This window comes from Bombus affinis, chromosome 10, assembly GCF_024516045.1.
Source record: "Bombus affinis isolate iyBomAffi1 chromosome 10, iyBomAffi1.2, whole genome shotgun sequence".
NCBI classification, from domain to species: domain Eukaryota; kingdom Metazoa; phylum Arthropoda; class Insecta; order Hymenoptera; family Apidae; genus Bombus; species Bombus affinis.
Genome location: NC_066353.1, coordinates 8418548 through 8442914, shown reverse-complemented (window position 1 = coordinate 8442914; position 24367 = coordinate 8418548). Strand labels below are relative to the sequence as shown.

The 24367-nt window shown below is 31.2% G+C and overlaps 5 protein-coding genes and 1 long non-coding RNA gene across 17 annotated transcripts in view; 4 read left to right on the top strand and 2 right to left on the bottom strand.

Moving 5' to 3' along the window:
- Positions 1-229: 229 nt before the first annotated feature.
- LOC126921178 (ras-related protein Rab-14) lies at positions 230-3464 on the bottom strand. Its single transcript, XM_050732495.1, has 7 exons — positions 3072-3464; positions 2213-2325; positions 1890-2016; positions 1693-1810; positions 1420-1538; positions 1225-1293; positions 230-1110 (listed from the first exon to the last, which is right to left on the bottom strand). The coding sequence occupies exons 2-7, from the start codon at positions 2316-2318 to the stop codon at positions 993-995; spliced, it is 657 nt and encodes a 218-aa protein (XP_050588452.1). The 5' UTR covers positions 2319-2325; positions 3072-3464; the 3' UTR covers positions 230-992.
- A 1801-nt stretch (positions 3465-5265) lies between these two features.
- On the top strand, positions 5266-12309 carry LOC126921184 (uncharacterized). 2 transcript variants are annotated; one of them, XM_050732505.1, is made up of 3 exons: positions 5266-5354; positions 6562-6786; positions 12167-12309. In XM_050732505.1, exons 1-3 carry the CDS (start codon positions 5273-5275, stop codon positions 12184-12186), a joined length of 327 nt encoding a protein of 108 aa, XP_050588462.1. In that variant the 5' UTR covers positions 5266-5272; the 3' UTR covers positions 12187-12309. The 2 variants fall into 2 exon arrangements, with proteins under 2 accessions (XP_050588462.1, XP_050588461.1); XM_050732504.1 differs by lacking the exon at positions 12167-12309 and adding an exon at positions 10024-10134.
- Positions 7790-10134, top strand: LOC126921176 (uncharacterized). Its single transcript, XM_050732492.1, has 3 exons — positions 7790-8711; positions 8858-9200; positions 9993-10134. Exons 1-2 carry the CDS (start codon positions 8219-8221, stop codon positions 9196-9198), a joined length of 834 nt encoding a protein of 277 aa, XP_050588449.1. The 5' UTR covers positions 7790-8218; the 3' UTR covers positions 9199-9200; positions 9993-10134.
- LOC126921180 (ankyrin repeat domain-containing protein 39) lies at positions 12176-13151 on the top strand. Its single transcript, XM_050732498.1, has 2 exons — positions 12176-12322; positions 12408-13151. The coding sequence occupies exons 1-2, from the start codon at positions 12208-12210 to the stop codon at positions 12854-12856; spliced, it is 564 nt and encodes a 187-aa protein (XP_050588455.1). The 5' UTR covers positions 12176-12207; the 3' UTR covers positions 12857-13151.
- Positions 13152-14662: 1511 nt separating this feature from the next.
- The window catches only part of LOC126921156 (nuclear receptor coactivator 2-like), a 127275-nt gene continuing 117570 nt past the window's right edge, over positions 14663-24367 (top strand). For 10 of the 11 annotated variants that reach the window (XM_050732437.1, XM_050732432.1, XM_050732431.1 and 7 more), the window contains exons 1-2: positions 14663-15129; positions 16905-18061. In XM_050732437.1, the coding sequence (XP_050588394.1) occupies positions 18033-18061 (29 nt within the window). In that variant the 5' untranslated portion in view covers positions 14663-15129; positions 16905-18032. The remainder of the gene's footprint in view (positions 15130-16904; positions 18062-24367) is intronic. The other variant, XM_050732427.1, reaches the window with a different exon arrangement.
- Positions 19027-22388, bottom strand: LOC126921189 (uncharacterized). Its single transcript, XR_007712257.1, has 2 exons — positions 20123-22388; positions 19027-19997 (listed from the first exon to the last, which is right to left on the bottom strand). It is a non-coding gene; the product is annotated as an uncharacterized LOC126921189 (long non-coding RNA).

The window sequence follows — 24367 nt, the reverse complement described above, 5'->3', positions numbered from 1 at the left end:
AACATGAAATGTGGATAAAAATTTAAGATACATATCAACTGTATATTACTTCATTTTAGTTGTGAAAACGATATTAATTGATATAATGTAATAGAATATTAAAAAATCTATCCTTTTGAAAACACTAATTGTTTAAAATCTTTGAAATAATAGTAATCATAACAATATAAATGTTTTTCTTATCAAATTGGAAACATGGAACATTCCAAAATACTTGGAAATTAAAATGTTTTTCAAGCAGAAAATAAAAGTTATATTTAACTTTACATTAGCAGTTTATATGCTTTGTATGATATGAAAATGGGGTTGTAGTTATATGGAACACTAAAGTTGACATTAATTCTATTTCATTATGCCATTTTGTGACAACTCTTTGATGCTGTTGAGAAGTTTAGATGTGTTACCAACAATCTTTTGCACTTAAGCTTATAGTACAATAGCTTTCAAACTGCAAATTAGATAACAAACACGATCAAACGTGCTTAATCTTGTTACACATATTTAATTTACAATGGTAAATATTTGGCTGTGTCACATTCATATTTATCATATTTTCTTGTGATTAAGTAAATGTTTAGTACAATGCATCTTGTACACAATGTACTATAAGATTTGTGAATACAACATATTGTCTAATATTAAATTTTTTACGCAATAAAGTATACGACCTATGCAATAATATTTGCATGTATGCAAATTACAATAACCATAGAAAAGCTTTAACACTGAAATATCAATTTCAGCGTTAATACAGAATCATTGTTATCAGTACAATTTATATGCATATGTAGACTAAATCATGGATCTGTACTTCATTTCTGAAAATTAAGTCTAACCAGAAAAAAGTGATATCCTTTTCATGGAATAGATTTGACATATCAAAGGTAAAGGGATAAAGACAGGAGACTATTTGCTTACTATACTTAGTATAAATCATATATGCATCAATAGTACCGATGAATTCATGTTTCTATATACAAACAAATAAAGACCTAACAAGAGCAGGAATCCTTTCCACCCTGTTGTTCATTAGATACACCTTGAAGATTAGTACGACCTGGTTGACTCGGATTATGTTGAACTCCAGATTCGGCAGCATTCAAGTCCAAACTATATGCAAATAAATTATAATATGAAAATTTTCAAAAGTACAAAATATGATCAACCACGTTATTTCAGCAATGTGTGTTAGGCAAAAAAAAAAAAAAAATCGAATTTACTGACCGGCCATCTTGTATACTCTGGAATATCTTTTTTGCTGTTTCCAAAAAAGCCTCTTCAACATTGTGTCCTCTAATAAAAAAGTCATAAATTTAAATATTTTCTAATTATATAATTCGTCTATATATTTATACTTTAACTACATAATTTAAATTTAATGCCCTTATGTTCAAACTAATTGCCTAATTATTGACTTACGTTTTTGCACTAGCTTCTACAAACATAAGACCATTTTCATCAGCAAATTGTTTTGCTTCCTCATAAGTAACATCTCGTTGACCTTCCAGGTCACTTTTATTTCCGATTAAAAATATAACCTATAAATATAATATGTAAAATTGTTTGTTACATATATAATATAAACCCGTTATTTATAGAGTATGAGAAATACATCATTCAACAGTTCTGCATCAATGTAGTTACACTTTACAGACGTAAATACCATTATGTAAAATATCATATTTTGCATACAGTGCTTGGATTTGTTAAATTCCTTGTATCTGTAAGCCAGCTGCTAAGATGATTATAAGTTGAACGACGAGTTATATCATAGACCATTAATGCTCCAGCAGCACCTCGGTAATAAGATCTATAATGTACACATATGTATATATTATACAGCCTTTTTATTAAAAATGTTACAATTTAATTATTATAAAAGCATATACCTAGTAACTGCCCTAAAACGTTCTTGACCAGCAGTGTCCCATATTTGTAATTTTATTTTTTGTCCTGCAACTTCAATGATTCTTGTCCCAAATTCAACGCCAATAGTATGTGGACAATCTGCCATAACTACAGTAGAGGAAAATTTTCTATGTCATTTTATATATGATGATATGAATATAAAAAACTTTTAAATAAAAAGATTTATTCTAAGTACAATAAAACTATACAATTCATTTGTTAAAGAAATTACAAATGTGCATACCCAAATCTAAATTGTTTATAAAGATTTGTTTTTACTATCTTATTTATTTTTTTTACTTACATTTTTTTTCTGTAAATTGATGCAATAAACATGATTTTCCTACTCCCATATCTCCTATAATAATATATTTGAAGATATAAGAGTAATTATATGGTCCAGTTGACATTTTTTATCTGTAAATATATAATTTACAAACTTTTGATTTTTGTATCAATTTATATGAAATATATTTTATTTATTAATTTATTTATACAGAGATATTAAAGTATGACAAATATCAGATCCGCAATGAAGTTTATTGAACATCTGGCATAGCAAGAATGTATGATAACAAAACACATAAATAAGAATATAATACAAATTACAACAAATGATGTTACTATATATATAAATGACAAACACGACTATGTACATTATACCATAATAGGCATAGTTGTAGTATCAATATGTTTGATAAAAACCTAAAAAAAAACATTATAACAAACTATAAATTATTATATTTTATTAAAACAAATTTATTATGATTATAAACTGCTAATAAATATTCAATTGGTGATAAATCAATGCATGGAAATATTACATATGTTAAGTAATACTATATTAAATATAATTATTCTAGTAAAATATCATTTTGTGGATACTTGTGTAAAAATAAAATATGATGTGAAGACAATAATGATTTTTACATGTTTATTCAGGTGTTTTTCAACAAAACATTAATGATAAAATAATACATAATTGCTTAAATGACAATTATCATTATTGGTTGAAAATGTTGGAAAAATTATAAATTGCCAAATAAAAAGATATGATAATACCAATTCTGAATTTATAAATATAAGCAATAAAAACTCAATTTCCTGATGACAACTGTTCACTAAAAAAAGTTTCTGATGTCAACAATGCATTGTCTACTCACCGTTTTGTAGTTCACTACTGTGGAATGTTTTCCCACAAACTGAATTACAAGGATTTCGTTAAAATGTTATTACTACATAAACAATAAATTCTCGTATTAGATGTACAGGTAACAACCGTAACACCGTAAATGTATTATAAATTACGATTCTTTATATCACGCGCAATATGGCAGATCACTGTCGCTAATAACGATGGCGGCGAATAAACGTCAAACCACCTGTCACTATTTTTTAACAATTCTAGTTATTAACCTACACTCGTTCGTTGTAACTTTAATTTTAATAGTGTTATTTAACTATTACGACGAATATAAGTAATATCTCTAGTTGTAACTGTAATGTTTCCGAATATATAATTTTGTTAAACCATAGAAAGATGAATAAAGATAGATATCATTTGACCATTATGGCAGTAATTCTATACATATATATGCATACATACAAATTCTAGTGTATTTCAAAATGTCATAGTATTATTAATCAAAATATTCTCCTTATTCTGTAAAACAATGTTTCAGAATTTCATATTAACACGAGTTCTATGTGCCAAATATAGAAGCATAATATTTCTATTATTCCCATTAAAGCTATGTATATAAACCAACCGCATACCAGTTCTTTTGAAACAAAGATATTGATTGGTATTTTGTTCTGTCTCAACATCAGTTAATTTTACCAAACAAATAATAAATGTCTATATATTTTAATAACAGAATATAATAACATCTTAAAATTAAAATCCTAATTTTCGAGATCATAACCCTAATTAGGCACATAATATTTATCAAAGATAGTTTTGATATAATACAAAAATTATTGTTACAATAACTATTGTATTGAAGTACATATATATAACAGCATTATTTAAAATATTGAATCATCCTTTTATTTAAGTTTGATATATTTGTAGGTTCTTGGTACAATTTTATACAAATTACATTAAATGTAAAAATTAAAATATAATTTTCATATAAGTAACGCATTGTTAGTTACTGCATTTGGTTATTTTGTTTGTTTTAATCATAAATTATTTTAATTGATTGATAAGTTAATAAATTCATATAAATTTTAAAAGTAAAAAATATTTTTTTTGAAAACATGAAACACAGAAACCAAAATTAGCAAATCAAAAGGATTATCGGAAAATTTTTGTTTGAGTATCAAGTACTATCCAACCATCGTAAAATTTTAATACATTTAAATACATAATAAATAATACGAATAAGCCTAATTGAGAAACCACCCAAATGTTAGTCGTTTGAACAGTATTGGGACTTGTAATGCAAATATGTTAATACTAGTTGTAGGTTGTAGTTAGAATATGCGCACTTTCGTAACTTGCAAATGTTGTGTTATGTACCTATTGTTTGGTGGTTGAAACTTATGTTTGAAATAATTCCGTATAAAATACCTTGCAAGTCTAAAAATCTTAACAGTGCTTAATACATCAGTTTGTTTGTTTGCTTCGTTACTCTTAATAATTATTAATAAAATATAAGAATATTTTTGGTTAAGAGTAATATCGGAGAATTAAATTCCTTATATGTTAACAGGTGAGAGTTTCTAACTTAGTAAGATTTATTTAACAATAATTCTAAAATATAAGATTGACGAATAATAATTGGTAACAAGATATCATAATAAGCGCTTGTCAATAATATTTATTAGGAATTTATTATATTTAGATTCGTTTTGTTGTTCATTTATTATATATATTATAAATATGTATGTATACATAAGAAATATATAATAAGTCCTTTTTTTGCTATTTGTGCATTATGCATTATGTATCAAAAAATGGTACATTGAAATTCTGAGAAATAATAATAAAGATCTTTTTCTAAATGTAAACAAAAAATATTTGTTTATTAAATTTCTATAAGATTAATTACAAGTATTTTCTTTTACATAGCCTGCACATCAATTTAACATGTTTTAAAATCTCAATTATAAACGTTAAAAATATAAGATAGTACAATTTTAGTTATTAAAAGATAATTGACTTCCGTCTTTTGTTGTAATGTAATTATATGTAACATATATATCTAAACATTGTTATATATTTTTGGAATTTCAATATATGCCATATGCATTCACTAAATATGCATTATTACATCCAATAATTGTTGTTATGAAATATTAAGTTGATATATATATTAAATATTTATTAAATAAAATTTGTTTTAGAATAACATTACAGATGCCATACATTTTAGTACGTGGTAATCTTGCATCGTATGGTCATAGATACCCATGGAGAGTTTTAGTATCAGGTCTTAAAGGTACTATCTTTTATTTTAGAGCTTAAACATTTAATATACTTATATTTAATTTATTTATGTAATGGTAATTTATAAAATAAATGTTACTTTGTTGCTACTTAGTTGATATTTTCTATATGCAGTTTTTGCTTCTTATAATACATGTGTAGCATGTTATATTAACAGAATACATGAGCACACTTGTATATGTCACATATTTTTGTTTTATTTCATGATAATATGAATTATATACATTTATACTTAAAAAGGTAATATTTTAGAAAGTGAAATATGATATATTTAAAGATAAAATAAGTTGTTAATGGATTTACATATCCATTGATTTCTTATAAAAATGAAAGTTGAGTATTTGTATCTTTGTCTCCATCTTCTCTTTCTTCTTCTTCTTCCTCTACCTTATTTTTGTTATAATTGTATATTAAATATTTTATTCTCTTCTATAAAATTTCTAATGTCTATTATGTTTTATAGAGTAAATAAATGTTCTTTTTTATGAAATACATAGTTATATCGTTACATAGTAATAATAATCATTTTTGTAAAATTAGTATTATTCAAGTTATGATAATATAAAAATCATACCATATTTGGCATTTATTAGAGAAAAAAGTTAAACAAAAACATTCTAAAAAATGAAAGATATAATATTCAAATATAAAGTGTCATAATAAAAAATATACATTTATATATTAAGACATTATTTCTTTCTCAATATGTATATTAATAAATTAATTCCATAATTAACTAATTACCATTTATACTAATATGTTTATTGAAATCTGAGTAAAGAAAGATGTGTAATATGAAATGATTGATAGAATATAAATGTATTAATACATTGATTACACAGTTTATAAAAACGTACTGGTTTACTTCAAATTGTTTTGTTTTAATTTGAAAAATTTGGAAACAAAAATGAATTTTTTATTTATATTGCTTCAAGTAAATTATGATGTTGCTTATAAGTGAAATTGGTATTCCATAGTTTTGAGTAAAACGATACCCCTATCAACGCTACTTCGCGATAAATTGATAATAATTATCGCGTAGATAGACCACAAGTAAGATTAATTATATTACCTTTCAGCTGAGTTCGTATGATTGAGAACGTATGGTTTTTATAATTCTTAGTTTTTAAATATAATTTACGTAAAAGTTAGAACAAAATTACGTTGAAAACGTAAGATATTATTCACGTATGTTATAGCATCAGATATAGAACAACTGAGTCGTTTTGCTTCTGGGGGATATTGTGATGATTCGACAATAGTGTATTTGCAACATCCTTGTGTAATATTAACTGCTTTAGAAGTTCTTGGTTACAAAGTCGTAGCATCTTCAAGTACAAGTGTTAAACAAGATTATAACGAGTACATGTGGACTATGAGAAAAGATTTTTCTGAACCTGAACCTGAACCTGTTATTAAGACAGGTATGATTTTGTAGTGATTAATTTACTTTTATTAATAATTATGTGATAACAAACATTTACAGTTTACTTGCATTAAAAAATTTAACTCTTCTTATTATTCTAAGAAACAGTATTTTTATCTTTCAAGATGAAAATTAAAAATATAAAGCGTAATTAAAAAATTATATGAATTTATAATTTTTATTTTTACATAAGTTTGGTGTATTACATAAGCTATAAATGCAAGAGGAAAGAAAATTATCAAATATATATGTATGTAAAGAATAATATCGTAACAATACTTATTATATATTACAGTAAATATTTCTTAATTTTTTTATAGATGAAATGTTATAATAGAATTTTCTTATATACAACGTTTCTAGTCCCGTTAGAAAAATATGTAATTAAACATAAATGTGATGTATTAAAAAGTTTGTACGGATTGCACTTGATTACTAATTTGTGTATTTATTTTCGAATTTTTCTGTTATATTCTTTACTTTCAGAACGTTTCAATGTTTTGTTTATAGAAAATATTTTGTGCAAGTCTTATTATAGAATTATTGTGTTTAATTAAATTATATGGAATTTTTATATATATTTCATATATATAAATCACAACAAAAGAAAAAGAGAGAGAAATATAAGATTCAAGATATTCGTTATCTACTGTATTATTCTTATAAGGATGGCAACAAACACAAGTACGGTTCTTACGAAGGTTATGTGATTAGTGGCTGACGTTTAAATTTGATACTAGGTATAGCATCAGATATGTTGTAGATATTTTATCTAACAGTGGTGTATATTGTTCGTCATTTAATGTGACATTCGCTTAAAACTTTCGCTCTTGCATAAGCTAACAACTTTCATCGACATTACGAATTTCTATTGATTTTTATTATGTGCGTGTGAAAGTTTTGTTGTATATAATTTTCTTCGGTAAATGATTAATAACAAAAAATGATTTTGAAAAATTACATTCAATTGCTTTTATGATATATAAAAGGTGTATAATCTTAGTAATTTATATGTATAGTATCTACCTGGATATTAGAAAGAACAATGTGTACATCTATTAATTTTTTAAACAAGTACTATATTTTGTAAATTTTATAAAATTGTTAGAATCTTAATTTTAAACTTTTGATGCTGTGCTAATAGTATATTTTTGTGTATAACATTTAACTATGTTGTAAATCAATATTTTCATCTTTAATTTTTACACTTATTTCCTTATGCGAACATTATGTATTTTAGTTTTGATTCCGTATAAAAAAAAATTAATAAAATAATATACAAATGATGTTTTATACAAAAATTTTATATTTTTATTACATTAAACCACAATCAACTATTTATGTTGAAAACTAAAAGTTTTATAAATATAAAATAAATAAAACATATGTAGTTAAAGACAAAGTACGTTGTAAAACTTAAAAAAGAAACGATGGTTAAAAAACGAGGAATTGTGTGGAACTACTATAATAAAAAAATGTTAGGATCTCAAGTGATTGCATTTTGTAAGTTTTGTAATCAATCATACATTCAAAATGCTACTCGTATGGAACGACATATGGAAAAATGTCCAAAGTGTCCAGAAGATGTCAGACAACAATTTATACAAGTAGCTCATAACAAGAGGCATAAAGCTAATAATCTTGACAATAAAATGAACGATGGATGGCCAAAACAAGAATCTTCGGTAGATCAGAACATTACAGATACAGAATTGGAAGATTTAGATGATTGGAATTATAAGAATCAGTCATATTTAGTTGATACATCTAATGCAATACAGCAAAATATGGATTTAGTAATGCATAATAATGAACAAAATTGGGTAAATCAGGATAATGCGGTTAAAAATCATGATACAAATACAAGATTAGTTAGTAGGAATTGGGAAACAAGTGAAAATGATACAGAAACAATTGCAGCTGGTAATTTGAAGAAAAAGGATATTTATGAAACATTTAAGCTATAATCTTATTTTGGAGTTATTATTAGATTGGATAAAATTATACAACTAATTCTCAAATAATTATTTAGAACTGATTTTTTAAATGTTTTTAAAAATTTTGTGTAGCTGGATCTCAAGAACGATCGAGTTCAGTTCACCAAAGAAAGTCATATAATCCTAGAAGGATATCAGCTGCTTCTTCTGTACAAACATCAGATTGTTTACCTTTACAAAATAAAATATATCAAGAACAGTTATTAGAAAGACGTGCCTTAAGAAGAGCTGCAGAATTAGAAGTACAGCGTAAAGCCTTGGAACTAGAAAGATTTCAATGGGAATATGAGAGAGATAAACTTCAAACTGAAGTTCGTTGGGCTCATGAAACTCGTATTATGCAACTTAAAGAAGAACGGGAAAGGCATTTGACTGAACAGAGTAGAATAAAGACAGTTTCACATATAGTCTAATTGTAAATAATGAATTTTACCTATTGATAATGAATAATACCATTATATTCTTGCATAATAATCTAAAACGTTTTTATGCTCAAGATTATTCTTAATCAAATATGAGTAGATGATAAAGAGAATGTAAAATAATATATTATCCATTTAGAATGAAATATAATTCCTTTTTATATTTGTAGAAGGAAATATTTTGTGTATATTTTATATAATATTTTCAAGCAGTATATTAAACAGGGTATTTAATTCCAACAAAATGTGGAAACCCACAAATAGCATCATAAAGAGTTATTGAGTATATATTTAAAAAATATAAACATTTTCAATTCCATATACATTTGAGCATAACTATTTAGATTTTGTAATTCAAATTTTAATTACTATAAATTACATATATATAATAATTTGTTTTTTCTTCTGGTATATTACGTTTTTTATTAAATAATTTATTTCTATCTTTTTATTCATTTAAATTCAATATCACTTTATTACAACATACCGATTAATATTATTTAAACAAATTTGAAATAAAACTTTTTTATCGATATTTATGGAAAAAATTAGTTTCTTTCATTGTCTCAATTTAGCATAAATGAGTAGTAGAAAAATGTAAAAGTAGATATATTTTTGCCAAGATAAAAATATTGTTTCTTTTTGCTTATAAAATTAGATGTACTTGCACTGTATATAATATTATTTATATTATATTATATAAGACTTAGTAGTTAAATAATAGGATTTTCTCTTAAAAGAGAAAATGAGGGAGTTACAAAATATGTTTATATTTTTCCCAACAGCATTCTAGAAGCAACATTTTTCTTTTGACAGTAAAAGACAACGAAGTTTAACAATCCTCTTTAGCTCAACAATGTCGCAATCAGTGAATACAAGTGTCGGAAAATTAGCCAATGAAATGAATGATGATGAGAATTACTATTACGTTGGCGTAAAAGCCTCGCCGTTTGCGAATGATTGCGTTGTCTTCGGTTTAAATTCGGATGAAATTTTGGCTCTTTCAAAGCGTTTTCCAAACTCTGGATCAGAGGTGGTCAACGGCACTATGATCAAAGGTTACCATCAACCATTTTCAAAAAATTTTTTTTACAGAATAACTGTATTTTTACGCATTTAATTAAACTTTTTACCGAAAATCTGTCTTTTTGTAGCAGAATTTGCGAAAATATAGTATATAAGTCCTATACGTGAAAATTGTCTCGGTTAAAATAAATGCTATGTTTAATTTTTTAATTATATCTACATTTTATATATCTCTGCAAGTTAATAATAAAAATGGTGATATGTTGGTAAAAATAGATTTATAATTTAGATTTCCTTGTTTGTCATATTAACTATATATTTAGTAATTGGAATTGCTTTGGGTTTCCGATAAAAAAACAGTATATCTGTAACATGTTATACATTAAATTTACAAATTGATATATTATTGTTGAAAAAAAGAGATGTTATATTGAAATATTTGATAGAAATTCAGGATTGGTATGTCTTATTGCATCGTATATCTGTAAATCATAGAATATTTTTCTTAATTTGTGCAATAAAATTTATTGCAGGACCACCTTTTTCCATCATTAACGCCCTGGCAGAATTAGGATATCGAGTTATCTGTAGCACAGGAGAAGCTGAAATACTTTGGACACTGCAAAGGGAATTATAAAATCAACAATTATTCTCAGGACTACGATTTATAAGAAAAAAATACTACTTATGTATTTAAAGTATGCGTGCATGTTTAATAACGTGCACGCCAATTAAGAAACCAGTATGAATGAAGTATTATTTAATTATATAAAAAGTTTGTATACAAGGAACACACGTAGATATAAGAGGTGGTGTGTTCACTTTCGTTATAAAATTTTTATCAATATTTTTTAACTTGCTTTAGGGATGTATATTTTGTATCGAACATATTTGTACCAATAGAGTTTCACGAGGAATTTTAGCAAGTTTCGTACATTACATTCGTAAAAGGCATTTAATAGGTTAAAACTACAATCGTACATCGTTTTATACATAAATCTATATATAATTTTTGCAACTTTGAATCGAATTAAACGGAAAATGTCTTAAATTTGTTTTAATATGAATTTACGATAACAATTATGACACTAATAGGACTGTACGAAATCAAGTTTCCAATTTCTATACTTTGCCGATTAGATCAATATTTTTTTGGAACAATTATTGTATTATTTACCATAAAAATTAGATACATTCACGCATAAAATTGTGGGAAGTTGCAAAAATGATAACAATACCAACGCTTATCTTATTCGTTATTTTTAATCCATGCAGTATCAATATTAAGTCATTTCGTGCAATAGAGGGACAATTTTTCTATTGTTTGTCTATTTTATATTATCTGCAATATAATTTTTAATAAAATTGTATTGTTATATTTTTATGTATATTTATAACGCTATGATACAATACACGGAATCAAAACTAGCGTTAATATTATGTAATGCTGTAAAAGAATTTGCACTGTACTCAGTATTTATTGAATTCATTTATGAAACGATAAGGCAATATTTCTTAGCACAGCATCATGCTTCAAAACGAAAAGAAAATGGGTAGCATTTGTCGAAGTACTATATTACAAAATAATTGAAACATAATATTATAATATATATTATAATATATATATAGAGGTCGATTTTGTATGCCGCGCCTTATTTTCATATACGAATTCGATATATGTACATATATATTATAAAATGACATATATGTGAACTATGTGAAACACATTTTTGCATATTGTGAATGAAAATTCATTGAAGAATATACGATTAGTATGACTTAAAACTATTTTTTTATGTACTTCTTCACAACCATTTATAATTTACGAAATATTAAAATTTATTTTCATATGTAATGACATAATACTTATTTTTATCACCAAAAAATATTTCAGTACAATTTTTATTCTTTTTCTTTTTCAATGACATGATAGGTAAATTATCGCGACGCTAATTAAGCGTACCTATCACAAACATGGAGCACAGTCATAACTGTAACGATCATAATACATGCTGCAATATAAGTAATAATATCGGAGTTAGTCAGTCTCTTATGGAAATGGAATTTGAACGCGGTATATGGTACGCCGGTAAATAATTAAATTTATTTCATTTTTATTGTATTATTTTATTTTTTTTTTTAAATATCGTTAATAATATTTATGCCATTTTCAGCACAGTATAATGACGTGGATCGTGTAAAGATATTACTGAAGAAAGGTGTTTCACCAGATGCAGAAGATTCTGCGGGATATACAGCGTTACATTACGCAGCTCGAAATGGACACTATAAAATTTGTAATATTTTATTAGAAAATGGTGCAGCAGTGAATGCACAGACACGTTGTGGACATGCTACTGCTTTGCATAGAGCAGCTATGCAGAGTCATTCTGAGATCGTTGAACTATTGTTGAGATTTGATGCAAACCCTAATTTAAAAGACGTCGATGGCTACACCGCTTTGCATAGAGCACTCACGGCACGCTCCACACCTGTTTGCAAACTACTAATACCATGCACTGATCTATCATTACTGAATAGCAACATACAGAGTTTAGAACAATTAGTAAAAGAAAAATGTCCTGACATTTTACCATTTTTATTAACATATATGAATAAGTAAATGATTAATAAAAATAATTAAAATCTCCTAGACTTTTTAAATTTTCTGTATCAACACACGAATAATAAAAGTATGGTACTATAAAAATATTTATTTTATGAATAATTGTCAGAAGAAAACAGTATTTGGTAGATAAAAGAACCTTGATGATCTTAATAGATTTATAAAATGTGATTTTCAAAAGTACCGGATATCGTATCTTTTATAACTGTTTTCTAATTTATTAATAATTAAGTAGCAACTATATACAAAGTGTACAAGTATATTTCTAATGTTAATAAACTGATCTATGTAATCCTCTCGTTTATATTGTTGGTATTTTAACATTAAAGATACGGCTTGATATTTAAAAACAATGTGCAGTTTTGTTGACTGGATCGTAAATTTTATATATACTGTGTAGGTGTTAAAAAGTAATAATAATATAAATAAAGGTTTTATTTTATACTACATGAATATATTAATAGTTAGTAAATACATTAGGCATGAAATTTTATTTTATATTTTATATAACAACATAATGTCATACAGATAAACATTCTTAAAAGCAAATCTAAGGAAATATGGACTATAAAGACGATTCTATCGAATGATAAAGGAATAAATGTATAGATAAAATTGATAGACATGTATCATTATTGGTGGCGATCGTTCCATGTGCTTGTCAGAACGGAGAGGGTCGTGCACTTGATATTGAATCGTTCGCGCGCGACCGTAAATATTCGGGTTGGATCGGGGGTTATCGTTAGAATTCGACGGTGCTCGATGAGTTGCGGAGCGTAATCTGTACGGCCGCCGGAGCCCCCTCGCGATAAACGGTGGTGCCATCTAGCGGAACACCTCCCGTCTCTCTGTACTGTACGACTGCAATCGTTGCATGGAGTCAGTCGTTTCACGAATACCGCGGGTGATTTGCGCGAAGGCTCGCCGCCGCCTTTAGCCGTTGCGCGACGGATCGTCCGTCGTTTCGCGGTCCGAGGTTCGTCCGCGTGTCTTCGACCACCTTTCCCGCCTGGATTCTTGTGCGGTTTTACTCGTCGATTTGAGTGACAATCGCGAGCGATGTAATCGTGCCCTGACGTCACACGGCTAATCAAGTGCACACACGAACGCAACACAGGCGCGCGCGCGCCTGCTACTTCGTATACACGGATGGTCTACGTAGCTGCTCACGGTATACTACATACAACACGTATACAGCCGTGCACACGGCTAAACTGATAGAGAGAACGAAGGAAAGGGAAACAGTGTGCAAGATCGTAAAAGACAGAGGAGAAAGAACGGAAACGGAGAGATAAGAAAGAAAGGGAAATATATATATATGCGTATCTACATATATATGTATATGTTGCGTAGCAAGAGAACGGTATTAGAGAAAAGGGGTGAGGCGTAAGACGTATAGACGGAGGACAATTCACACTTGCATACGTCTATGTAGGCTTGTACGAACCTTTCGCCTTTATAAAACATTATGCGTAGATATTACAGCGAAAAACACGAGACGGTAAGAAGCCCGAAATTCTTTCTCCGGTTGATATATTCAAGCATCGATTTTTCTCGAACGACTTGTTTTTGTAACTCTCGCAATGTATTTCGCGTTTTCGACACGTGCAAAACAAGGCTATGAAATAGAATAAAGAAGAACCAGACGAAAGCGCGAGAGAGAAGTGTCTACATCTCGTGGCGCCCCGTTGTGTTTTTCTACGGAAAACTGTGCTCGGAACCTGCGTGAACTTTCAGAGTGGAAGAAAACGTTTAACAAACGGAAGAGAAAAATTTTTCTTTCAGAAAAGTAAACTGAAAGGGGAAGAAAAATTTCATTTGTACGTATATCATCTGATCTAATCAGTGAAACTCAGTGAGAAACCAAACGAAGAAGTTTGAACTGGAACGACAAACTTCAATGGACAAAACAAGTTTTATCCCAATCGAACCGGTCAGTGAGTGTAATATAATTTTTGTGTGTTATCTCTTGTTGAAGCCTTTTTTCTTGCTGTTATGTGAATTTTTATCATGAATATAGAAGTGTGTACGTGCGACACGATTGCGGGTGTACCTTGTTCGTGCAATAATAAGAAAGTGGGGTCTGTACGTTCCGTTTTTATTAACTTGTCGGACGGTCCACTGCTTTGAGAGTCAAGTTCGTCGCGCTTCGCTGTACGCGCCGTGTCTGGTGCGCACATATTTCCTCGCGCTTTCGGTTGCGCTCCGCGACAAGCTTTCTATTCCAAGTGAGATGAAATATATCCTCTCCGTCATATCGAGAACTATCGGTAAGGGTAATTGCGAATTACGCGGCAGTTACGTGCTTTACACTTGCATTTCTTTCGTAATTTCGTTGAACGTACTTTCGTTTCGCATTTCCTATCGTTATTAACTTTATAGCTTTTCAACCCTTTCATGGACATAATCTATATTTTTATCAAAAACCAAAAATTTTAATCGAGAATGTATATCAAATAGAACTTATATTTATTTCAGTAAACCAGTTTTGTGCGTTATCTCTTGTTGGAGCCATATTGGATATATGTTATTAAATCAACGTTTAATAAAATTTAATTTTTATTTTCTACGATTGTCTACGGTCTACGTATATAATATATGTATGTGTGGTAATAGAAATGGAAATACATTTTTATTTTGCCCTTATATATGACCCTATTTAACGGGGAAAGTAGTTTTCATTGTTTATGAAAGGGTTAAATTTGATTTCCAAAGTTTCTGCTGTAGTAATTAGTCGCTGACAGAGACCAATATGATAAATTGGATATTTATGAACGAATTTTATTATAAATTTCAAATGCAAATAAGCTTCGCTTTAATCATTAATAAAGTTGTTTAAAATTATGAAATTATTAATAAATTATCATACTGTGAATGAAATAAAATGTTGCAAAGATTATTGTTTCAAGGAATATTAATTTATAGTCGAAGAAATTTTATATCAGTTTTTTCGTTTAAACAAGAAAATATGTACTTTGTCAGAAATGCATTTTCTCGCGTTTATCTCGAGCTGTCAGGTCGGTTGATGAATCTTAGAAAACATTCCAAAGAATTCCAGCGAAAAAGTAGTGCCCGTGGGTAGAGAACGTAAGCGTCGACGACAATATCGATCAACTTTTCCTAAACGTGCCTCGGTCTACATATGTTTGGAAGCAGAATGGGGTGTGGACATGCGCATATACAGACCATTGTATTAGTAGTGCGTTGTCAAGTGCGCCATGTGATGCGTGAGATCGTGATGCAGTAACAAGTATTCTTCGTTTCACAAAAAAATATGTTTTAATTAAAATTATTATGTAGACCGAATGTTTTTACTATTTAACAGCGATAGATTCGTATAACATATAATTATAAAAAAAATTAACCGTATTTATCAAATTTCGTAGTACATATCTTGTTCATATCTATTAATTGATAATTACAAAATTAGCATTCTTTGTTATATATCGTAATTATAGTATTTCGGGGATCTATAAACGACCTAAATTATCTTAATTATTTTGAAATGAATGTGATAATGATAAATGAGTAGTTTATGGAGGTACTGCGGCGTTAGAGTTTCACAAGTACTATATTTATGTTTTATTGCATCGGTTTCACTTTCTGCTTTGCTTGTACCACTTACTTGACGCAAAGGATCTTGGGTAAAATTTGCATCGAAACATGGCATCAAAAGTTTCTTTATTTATTTATTTATTTTTTTTTTGAATATCTTAGCTAATTTTCTTTGGTAATGACGCAGTTTAGTGACTTTTCTCTATTTTGACTATTTGGTTCCACTCTTTTCTTTTTTTCAGAAAGTAAGGAGAAATTTAAAAGTTTCAAGCACTCTTAATAAAATAGTAAAAAGTATATTAGTTTCCTGAACTCTCATGATTGAGATTTCTGATTTTAGTGATAAAATAGAGCTTTCAAAGAAAAGAGTCAAGAAGCCAAAAACTCACTAAACTGATTAATTATCTTTCCTTTTTCTTACATTCATTATTTATAACGAAGCAAATCGTTCGATCCACTTTTTTCAACCATTATTCTTCTCCATTGACAGGATTGGCAAAGATTACGAAGATCTCTAAAAGTTGCAGTGCGAGGAAACCTCATCGAGGAGGATGAAAGAATCTTTGACAGCTCAATCACGACAAGACGATTCCTAAAAGGAATAATTATTCTCAGGCGTTCGCACCTGAAATATTCTCTCGTTGGTGTCTTTGTGAGAATTGCTTATTGAATATTTATAGGAGATTGCTCGCACAGGAAAGCAGACAGAGAACCGTTCCTGGTCAGTGATAACAGTCGAGTTCGAAAAACAGGAACGTCTAAGTTTTCTATTCTTCGTCGATAGATCACGCATACGATAATACGCGGTTAACGATGGAAGGAAAATCTGCGAATATCTCGACGTGCACGTGAGCGAGCGAGAAAGTCGACGTGTCGAAAAGTGAAGTCGATATTCGAGGGCGAAAAGGAAACGATGTGACGGTGCTGCTCGGTCGATAAGGAGAGTCATATCGTGTAAAGTGCCAAGAAGACCAGAGAAAAAGAAAGTGTACTTAATATCAGTTATTTTTGTTTTACGTTCGCGACAGTGATCTTGTGTTATTGGTGACGTGACAAGATTCTTGGGTAAAAGAGACGCCGAATGTCGGTAAACGAAGAGGAAGCGCACGATAGGACGATGCGATTAAGAACGCATGTTCGGCCAGTGAGTTTCGGTCGTGGAAAGGAAACTATTCGTCTTCGTTGATTTTTCGTTGTTCTCATCAACACGGGACGAAACGAGAAGTGACCGAGAGTGAAACGAATTATTACGTTTCTTCGTTCGTTGTTTTTACGGACTCGCGAGCCACTAGGTACTCGATTCGTGGTTTCGGACTCGACGGAGGAGAAGCGGCAATTTTCTCCGCGAAAACGAGATAAAAAAAGAAAGGATTCCACGAATTTGACAAATTGGAAAAGTGTTGGTGGTGATTAATAGTGGTGCATTCGTTGATTGTTGGTGGTGATATCCGCGTTATTGGTTGTGCGAGGGTGTGGTGAAAAAAAAAAGAAAAAAACGGGGTGGTGTGGTGGTGGCACGTTGTGTAAAAAGAGAACACTCGACTGTGACTCTTAACTCATTACCACGGATCTCCCCCGGCAGTTTGACGCCACAGCCATCCTCGATGAGAGGAGGCACATGTCCATTGCTGCCGCTGAAAATGCAGGGTAAGTCCTTTTTTCCATTTCTTCTCTTTTCTTCTTTCTCTTTCTTTTTATTTTAATCTTACGTCGTTTATCCAACGAACGGGAAACTTGTTCTCGCTCAACGTTCAATTTACATTATGCGGTATTGTTTATTTACTTAGGCGATTCAGAGATCACCGTTTTGTTATCTCGATACCGTCGCTGCAGCGTGTCTCGCGCATATACAGGATCTGCACATGTTGCATATATTGCTCTCGGTTAAGATATACAGTAAATGGAACTGTTACTGTAGTTGCTTAGCGCAATTAACCTCTTAAGCGAAGAATTACGCGGACGAAAGTTTTATACGCGTTTCCTCTCTACGTCTCTATGTTATCTAGTGTCTCTATGTTGCCGGTTTCTGTTTATTTCGAAACTTTTTAGATTCCCCTGTATTTTGTAATTGTATTATTTTTTATTTCATTGGTGAATTATTTTAACTATATATATAAGTACTAAAAAAGTAAAATTTTTATATCTATACCGGTTACATTAAAAATTTCTATTATTTTTATTATTTTTCGGCTGAAAACTTTAATAGGCAAATATATTCTCTTTTAAAAAGTGAAAAGTTTTTTCTTTTATTGAAAGATGATTATTCATTTAATCTATCTTTTTATCGTATTGCGTCTAATTGAATTTTAGATAACATAATAGACGTAGACGAAAGATAGCCGATAGCTGATGTTCAATATGGGTCATTTAACGAGAAGTATACTTGTAATGTTTTAGTTGTGTTAGGATGATATCTAGCGGGATTGGGTTAACAGAGAGGGCAAGAGGGTTTCTCAGGTCATAAGGGTCTCACATAGAATCCGATCGCAAAATAAAAATGGTTTATACATTCCTTACATGTGTCACTTAAAACTAACGAACAGTCCCAAAAGATATTCAACGTTCCATTTGGTCTGAAGTTGTACATCTGAATAAATAAAAAAAGAAAACGATATGAAATAATATTTTTATTGCGTCACGTCGAGCATCTATCTTATTGTATAGGATGCAATAGACTAAACTGTCTAAAGACAGAGATTTTCCTTGTTTGTTATTTACAGAATATTCTAGAATATATTTTATATAATATTAAAAACTGTTCATAACGACGAAGCCACAGTAGAAATGTATAATTTGGTGTAGACTTTCCCAGTTTAACTAGAAATAACGTCGTTATTGCTTGGCTGTCCTTTTGCATTGGAGATGCATTCGCGAGCATATATTAGTCATTTGATATTCGACATAAACATATTCCTGTGTAATCCTTCGAATAGCATCGTGTCCCTGTTCGCGTGCACGGAAATACACAAAATCTTCTCACGCAAAATGAGCGAAGAAGAAAGGGATGGTGTGTATCATCCGTCGTTATGTTTGAGTTAAAAAATTTAAGAGCTCTCTCTCTCCCTTTGAAGGCTTGAATTGTGCCGACACCTGCTGCTCTTTTTTTCTTCTCTTTTTTTCCTCGTGTTTTCTTTCCCTTTCTCTCTCATTTTGTTTTCTTTAAAGGAAACCTTTTGCGTCCAGCTTCTTCCAGTTTCTACTGAACCTATCTCGAGGCCCGTCTACCTGAGATACCTACTTCTTCTTGTTCTTGTTCTTGTTCTTCGTATCCCAAAAGGTCCCTGCCGTTATACACGCTTAGGTACACGCTGCCTAAAACTATCTCGCTGTTTGTCTGTTATTCCTCGTAGCTCTATCAATATTAACACTTTCGCTAGAGGCGCGACTAGCTCGTTTTCGTGTAATGGTAGGTTTTATATCGTAGGATCTTGTGGTATTTTTTGATAGTCTAGGATTTCGTAAATCGGCTTGCTAGTATTTTTTTCTTCATCGTGAGCTAGATGCTCGATACTTGGTAAGTTTGATAATTCGATTTTGGTTGTGAAAGAGGAAATTATAATAGTTTACAATTCTTTGTTTTTGTCTGAAATTCAGTAACTGATAATTGCTGCAATAAATTGATTATTTGCTATCGAGTATAGGAGTATAGTAATAAAATGTAACGATAGAGTGATTGATAAATAAGATAACATTTAAAATTATAGGTACATGGATATTTGCAACTCGTGTGTCATGTCAAGTTATTCAATATTATACTCGATATTTCTCACTTTCTTACATTTAAGTTAGTAGTAAATTAGTTATAAATACGATATTACAAAATATAAATTATTGAATTAGGAGGTAAAGTGTGATCCATTATCTCAAGTTGTTATTCTCAATTTTTATGTGACGAAACTTGTCCAGGCCTGTAGAATACTAGTAGAATTTGAAAGCAAATTAAATTAATCAATCGTGGCTAATTAAGGGATATTGAAATTCGATTGAAAATAAAATTTAACGTATAATCGTAAGATATGTATCTTTAAATATGTATACAGACTATAGTTCATTTTTATACGGTGATATTATCGGTCGAACGATATAAGGAACATACTGCTTTTCATAAAGGTAAACACGGTTTATTCGGCAAATATCAATGGGGAAAGACAAGTAGGTATCGCGGAAAATGTCGGTCAGTTGTTAGGTTAGAACTTGGTCATTTGAAATTCCAAACTTACGCTCGTATATACATACAATTGCTCGATTTCAACGTTATAGATAGTTCCAAGGTAATAAACCAGTTCGTTCAACGTTATACATTTTATGACATAAGGAACGATTTTCCGGTTACATAGACGTGTAGGAGAAATAACTCGTAAGCGACGAATAATCGCTCATAAGACCGATATTATTGTTGACGAATATACGAGTCACGGGGAAGAAGACTGTTGCTATCGTATGCAATGGAAACGATAGTAACATTTTTAGACACTATTAAACAACTCGTTCGATAAGAAGTTGCGTAATGATGCATATTCCCTTGCTTTGTACTGGCAATCGATACACAGCACGCATATATACATACTTGCATAACAACCAATGGACTTAATTCGAAACAGATGACACGAAACTTGAATGTGTTCTCACGTAACAGAGCCGTTGAGGCTATATTCTATTGTATCGAAAAGAAAGATTCACAATCTGAGTTTCGAACTCGGGTAATATCGATGAAAACGAGCTTTTCCTCCTTTTTTCCTATTTCTTCTTTCATAAAATTGCGATAACTTTGTTATACACACACACATATATATGTATATATAAATACATATATATATATATCTCGTTCAGTGAACAACCACTGAGTACCCTTTATTCTATTGAGTTTGCTCGGGATTCGCGTTCTCGCAAACAACTTCTCGTTCGAAGACCAGTACAATGAAATACAGTGGGAAAAGATGAATTTTTGCGTCATTAAAATGTAGAACGGAGAGTTTCTGAGCTTACAGGAGCGAGGACGGAATGAATAAAACGAAGTAGTTATCAAGTTGCTTCTTAACGATATCTATCGTTCCGCGATACGATTTGAATACGATTTCCATAAGATTCTCCTGCCTTTTGTGTTTTAAACAAGGCGGGTACTATGATGTAAATATTAAGGGCCATAATTTCCGAGGAAACACGTTTTCGCGTTGTATAAGGACACTTTTAAGTAATACATAGCTCGTAATCGGGATCCGACGATATGTTTTATTAGATCGTAAATAAGACCTTAGAAACTCTTCTCTGTACCATGCTGAAGTACACGGTACATTCGAAAATAACAGCCTCCAGAACGAATTCCTTGACTTGCTTTCAGGCTCGCCGAACGAAGGATAAACGACACGGCAGGCAACCTCACTCGCGTGTCTTCTACGTATCAATTCTGTCGTATTAAACGAGATGCAATAGCGTATCGAAAAACAAGACGTATCCACAGGTCGTCGCCGAGGAAATTGTAGAGGCACACGAAACATAAGATAGAAGGCGACAAGCGTGCGCCGCGTCTCTCCATCCGACGGAGCTCGACTGATTCGCGGAGAATAAAGAGAGAAAGAGTCGCGTAGTGCCAGCCACATGTAGCAAAATAGAAACTTGGCTCTCTTTGGCGTAGGCGTATAGTTCGCGACTATATAACTGATTCATCGTCAACGACGACAGTGTATTTATCGCGAGGCATTACACTCTATATGAGCGGGTCAGAGTAATTAAAACTACGTCGTTCATCAGCGGCGCGGTCGTGTCCGAGCCGCGAGACTAGAGTCCGTGGGGTTAGAATAGAAGCGATAGTTAATCGCGTCATTGTTCGTCGCCCGTGTCACGATCATCGTTCGTACATGTATATCTGCCTACGTTCCGTCCGGGCGATGTAACTGTACGACGGAGCGCGGCGGAACGCGGAAACACAGCGAATGCGCCTCGCTAAACGCATCGATCGAGGTGACGATCGATAAGGTTAGATTCCTAGATACAAACTGGTGATAGCAGAGAACCAAAAGACCCCGGAGGAAGTGTAAAAAGGTCGAGAGGAGAGGGAGAGGATAGAAAAAAGCAGGCAAAATCGGCCCGATGTCCGTCGAATAGCGAGTAGCGTGTAGTAAGTCACGTGGTCGATTCCGAGCGCAACCGAGAGGCGAGCCGAGTGGAACCGAGCCGCGCCGAACCGTGCCATGCCATGCCGTGCCGCGCCACGCCACTCTGCGCCAGCTCGGGATATAGATCCTCCGGTGTACGATGCGACGTTGCCAAGTCATTGCTGTTAAGCCGGCCGGCTGCTCGACCGGCCGACTCCGTTCGTTCGTCCGCTTGCTCGCCTGTATGCCTGCTTGGTTGCTTGCCTTTCTGTCTGTCTGTCCTGTCCATCCGTCCGCTACTTCGTTTGTTCATTCCTTCGTTCGTTCGCGTACGTCCAACCATTCGTCCGTCTCTACGGGAAAAATAGCGTTGCCTTGGCTTTCTTTCCTTGCCTTGTCTGACTCACTCCCTGACCGCGTTTCCTTTCGCGAAAACACCTTTAATTTTCGATCACTATGTCGAATGGTTTTTTCTCTCGCTTTCTCGCGGAACGAGGCACGTTGTCGTCCCATGCGTCTGCCGATGATGTAATTCCTTTGTTTCTGCTCGGTTCCATCGTTTCCTTTTATCGAAACTGTCCATACGCATCCATTCGATTATTTATCTAAAGCGCAAACTTTCTAATCTGTACTTACATCGATTATCGCATCTTTTTGAAAATAACGAAAATCATCGAACATGGCAAATTTTTCGATATCTTTTTTCCAATTTATCTTTCTCCGTTTTCAAACTTTTAACAAACTGTTTTGAAAAACCATTACAAGCGGGATACGTTAGAAGCGGAAAAGGAAGATCTGGCAACGTATATTTTTCTAAGCGCAAGGCAAAAATAACACGGCGTAAAATGCACCGTTATGTATCCTGTATATATTTATTATGCGTAAACTTACACAACGCATCATTAGTACACGCAATCATTTGTTGCATAACGCATAATGAATTAGTAATCATTCCCAGAGGAAAGACATTTTACGCTATGTGTAATCTGTATAAATGGCAGGTACCGTTTTCTCGGATAACACGGTATCAATTAATTTTAGACTTGCGGAGGGTATCTCTGACCTCGGCTTCGGCACTTCGAATATTTTTACGTAATTTCGTTTTCGAATCTCATGGCCGGTATTTAGAACGCACCGTTATCACGAACAGTGCCTGTTTGTTTCTCGGAGTCCTTCTGGATTCCGATTTACGCAGCATTTTTCCTCAACAGTACCGCAAAGGATGCCAATTGTCTTGGCGGCAAATTTGTTTCAAACAGGGTCGATCAGTATAGGCGCGTATTTTGAAATTTCGTATATTTTAATTATATATTTCATTTTTATCTTTGTATCATCGATTTCTTTTCGTCACTGTCGCGTCGAAATTGTTGATTAAAAATACAGAGTAATTACGAGTAATTACGTAAAAATAATGAATTATACGTAATTATACGTAATTCATCATTGAAAAGCATTTGTCGATTCAAAATACGAATAAAACGATAGAACTGGAAAATGAAAGTTGTTATTAAAAATATAGCGTAAATTTGTTACGTTTCTAAAGACTGAAAGACATTTCTTAATCGTTTGTGTGAATAAACAATTGGGAATGTTTTATTGTAAAACGTTAATTTTACTGCAAGATAATTGGTGAAAGCGTATGATTAATCGTAGGTGTAATATTCAAGCCAAGGACTGCACAATGCTTGTTTAAGGCCGCTTGTAAATATAAATAATTTCTGCGATACACTGACTAGATTTTCAATTTAATTTTACATACACTTTTCAAACATTCCATTATATAAACGTTAATCGCGAAGATTTAATACTTTCCTTTTTTTAAAGTCATATTTAGCCTAATAATACTTTCGAATGAATAATC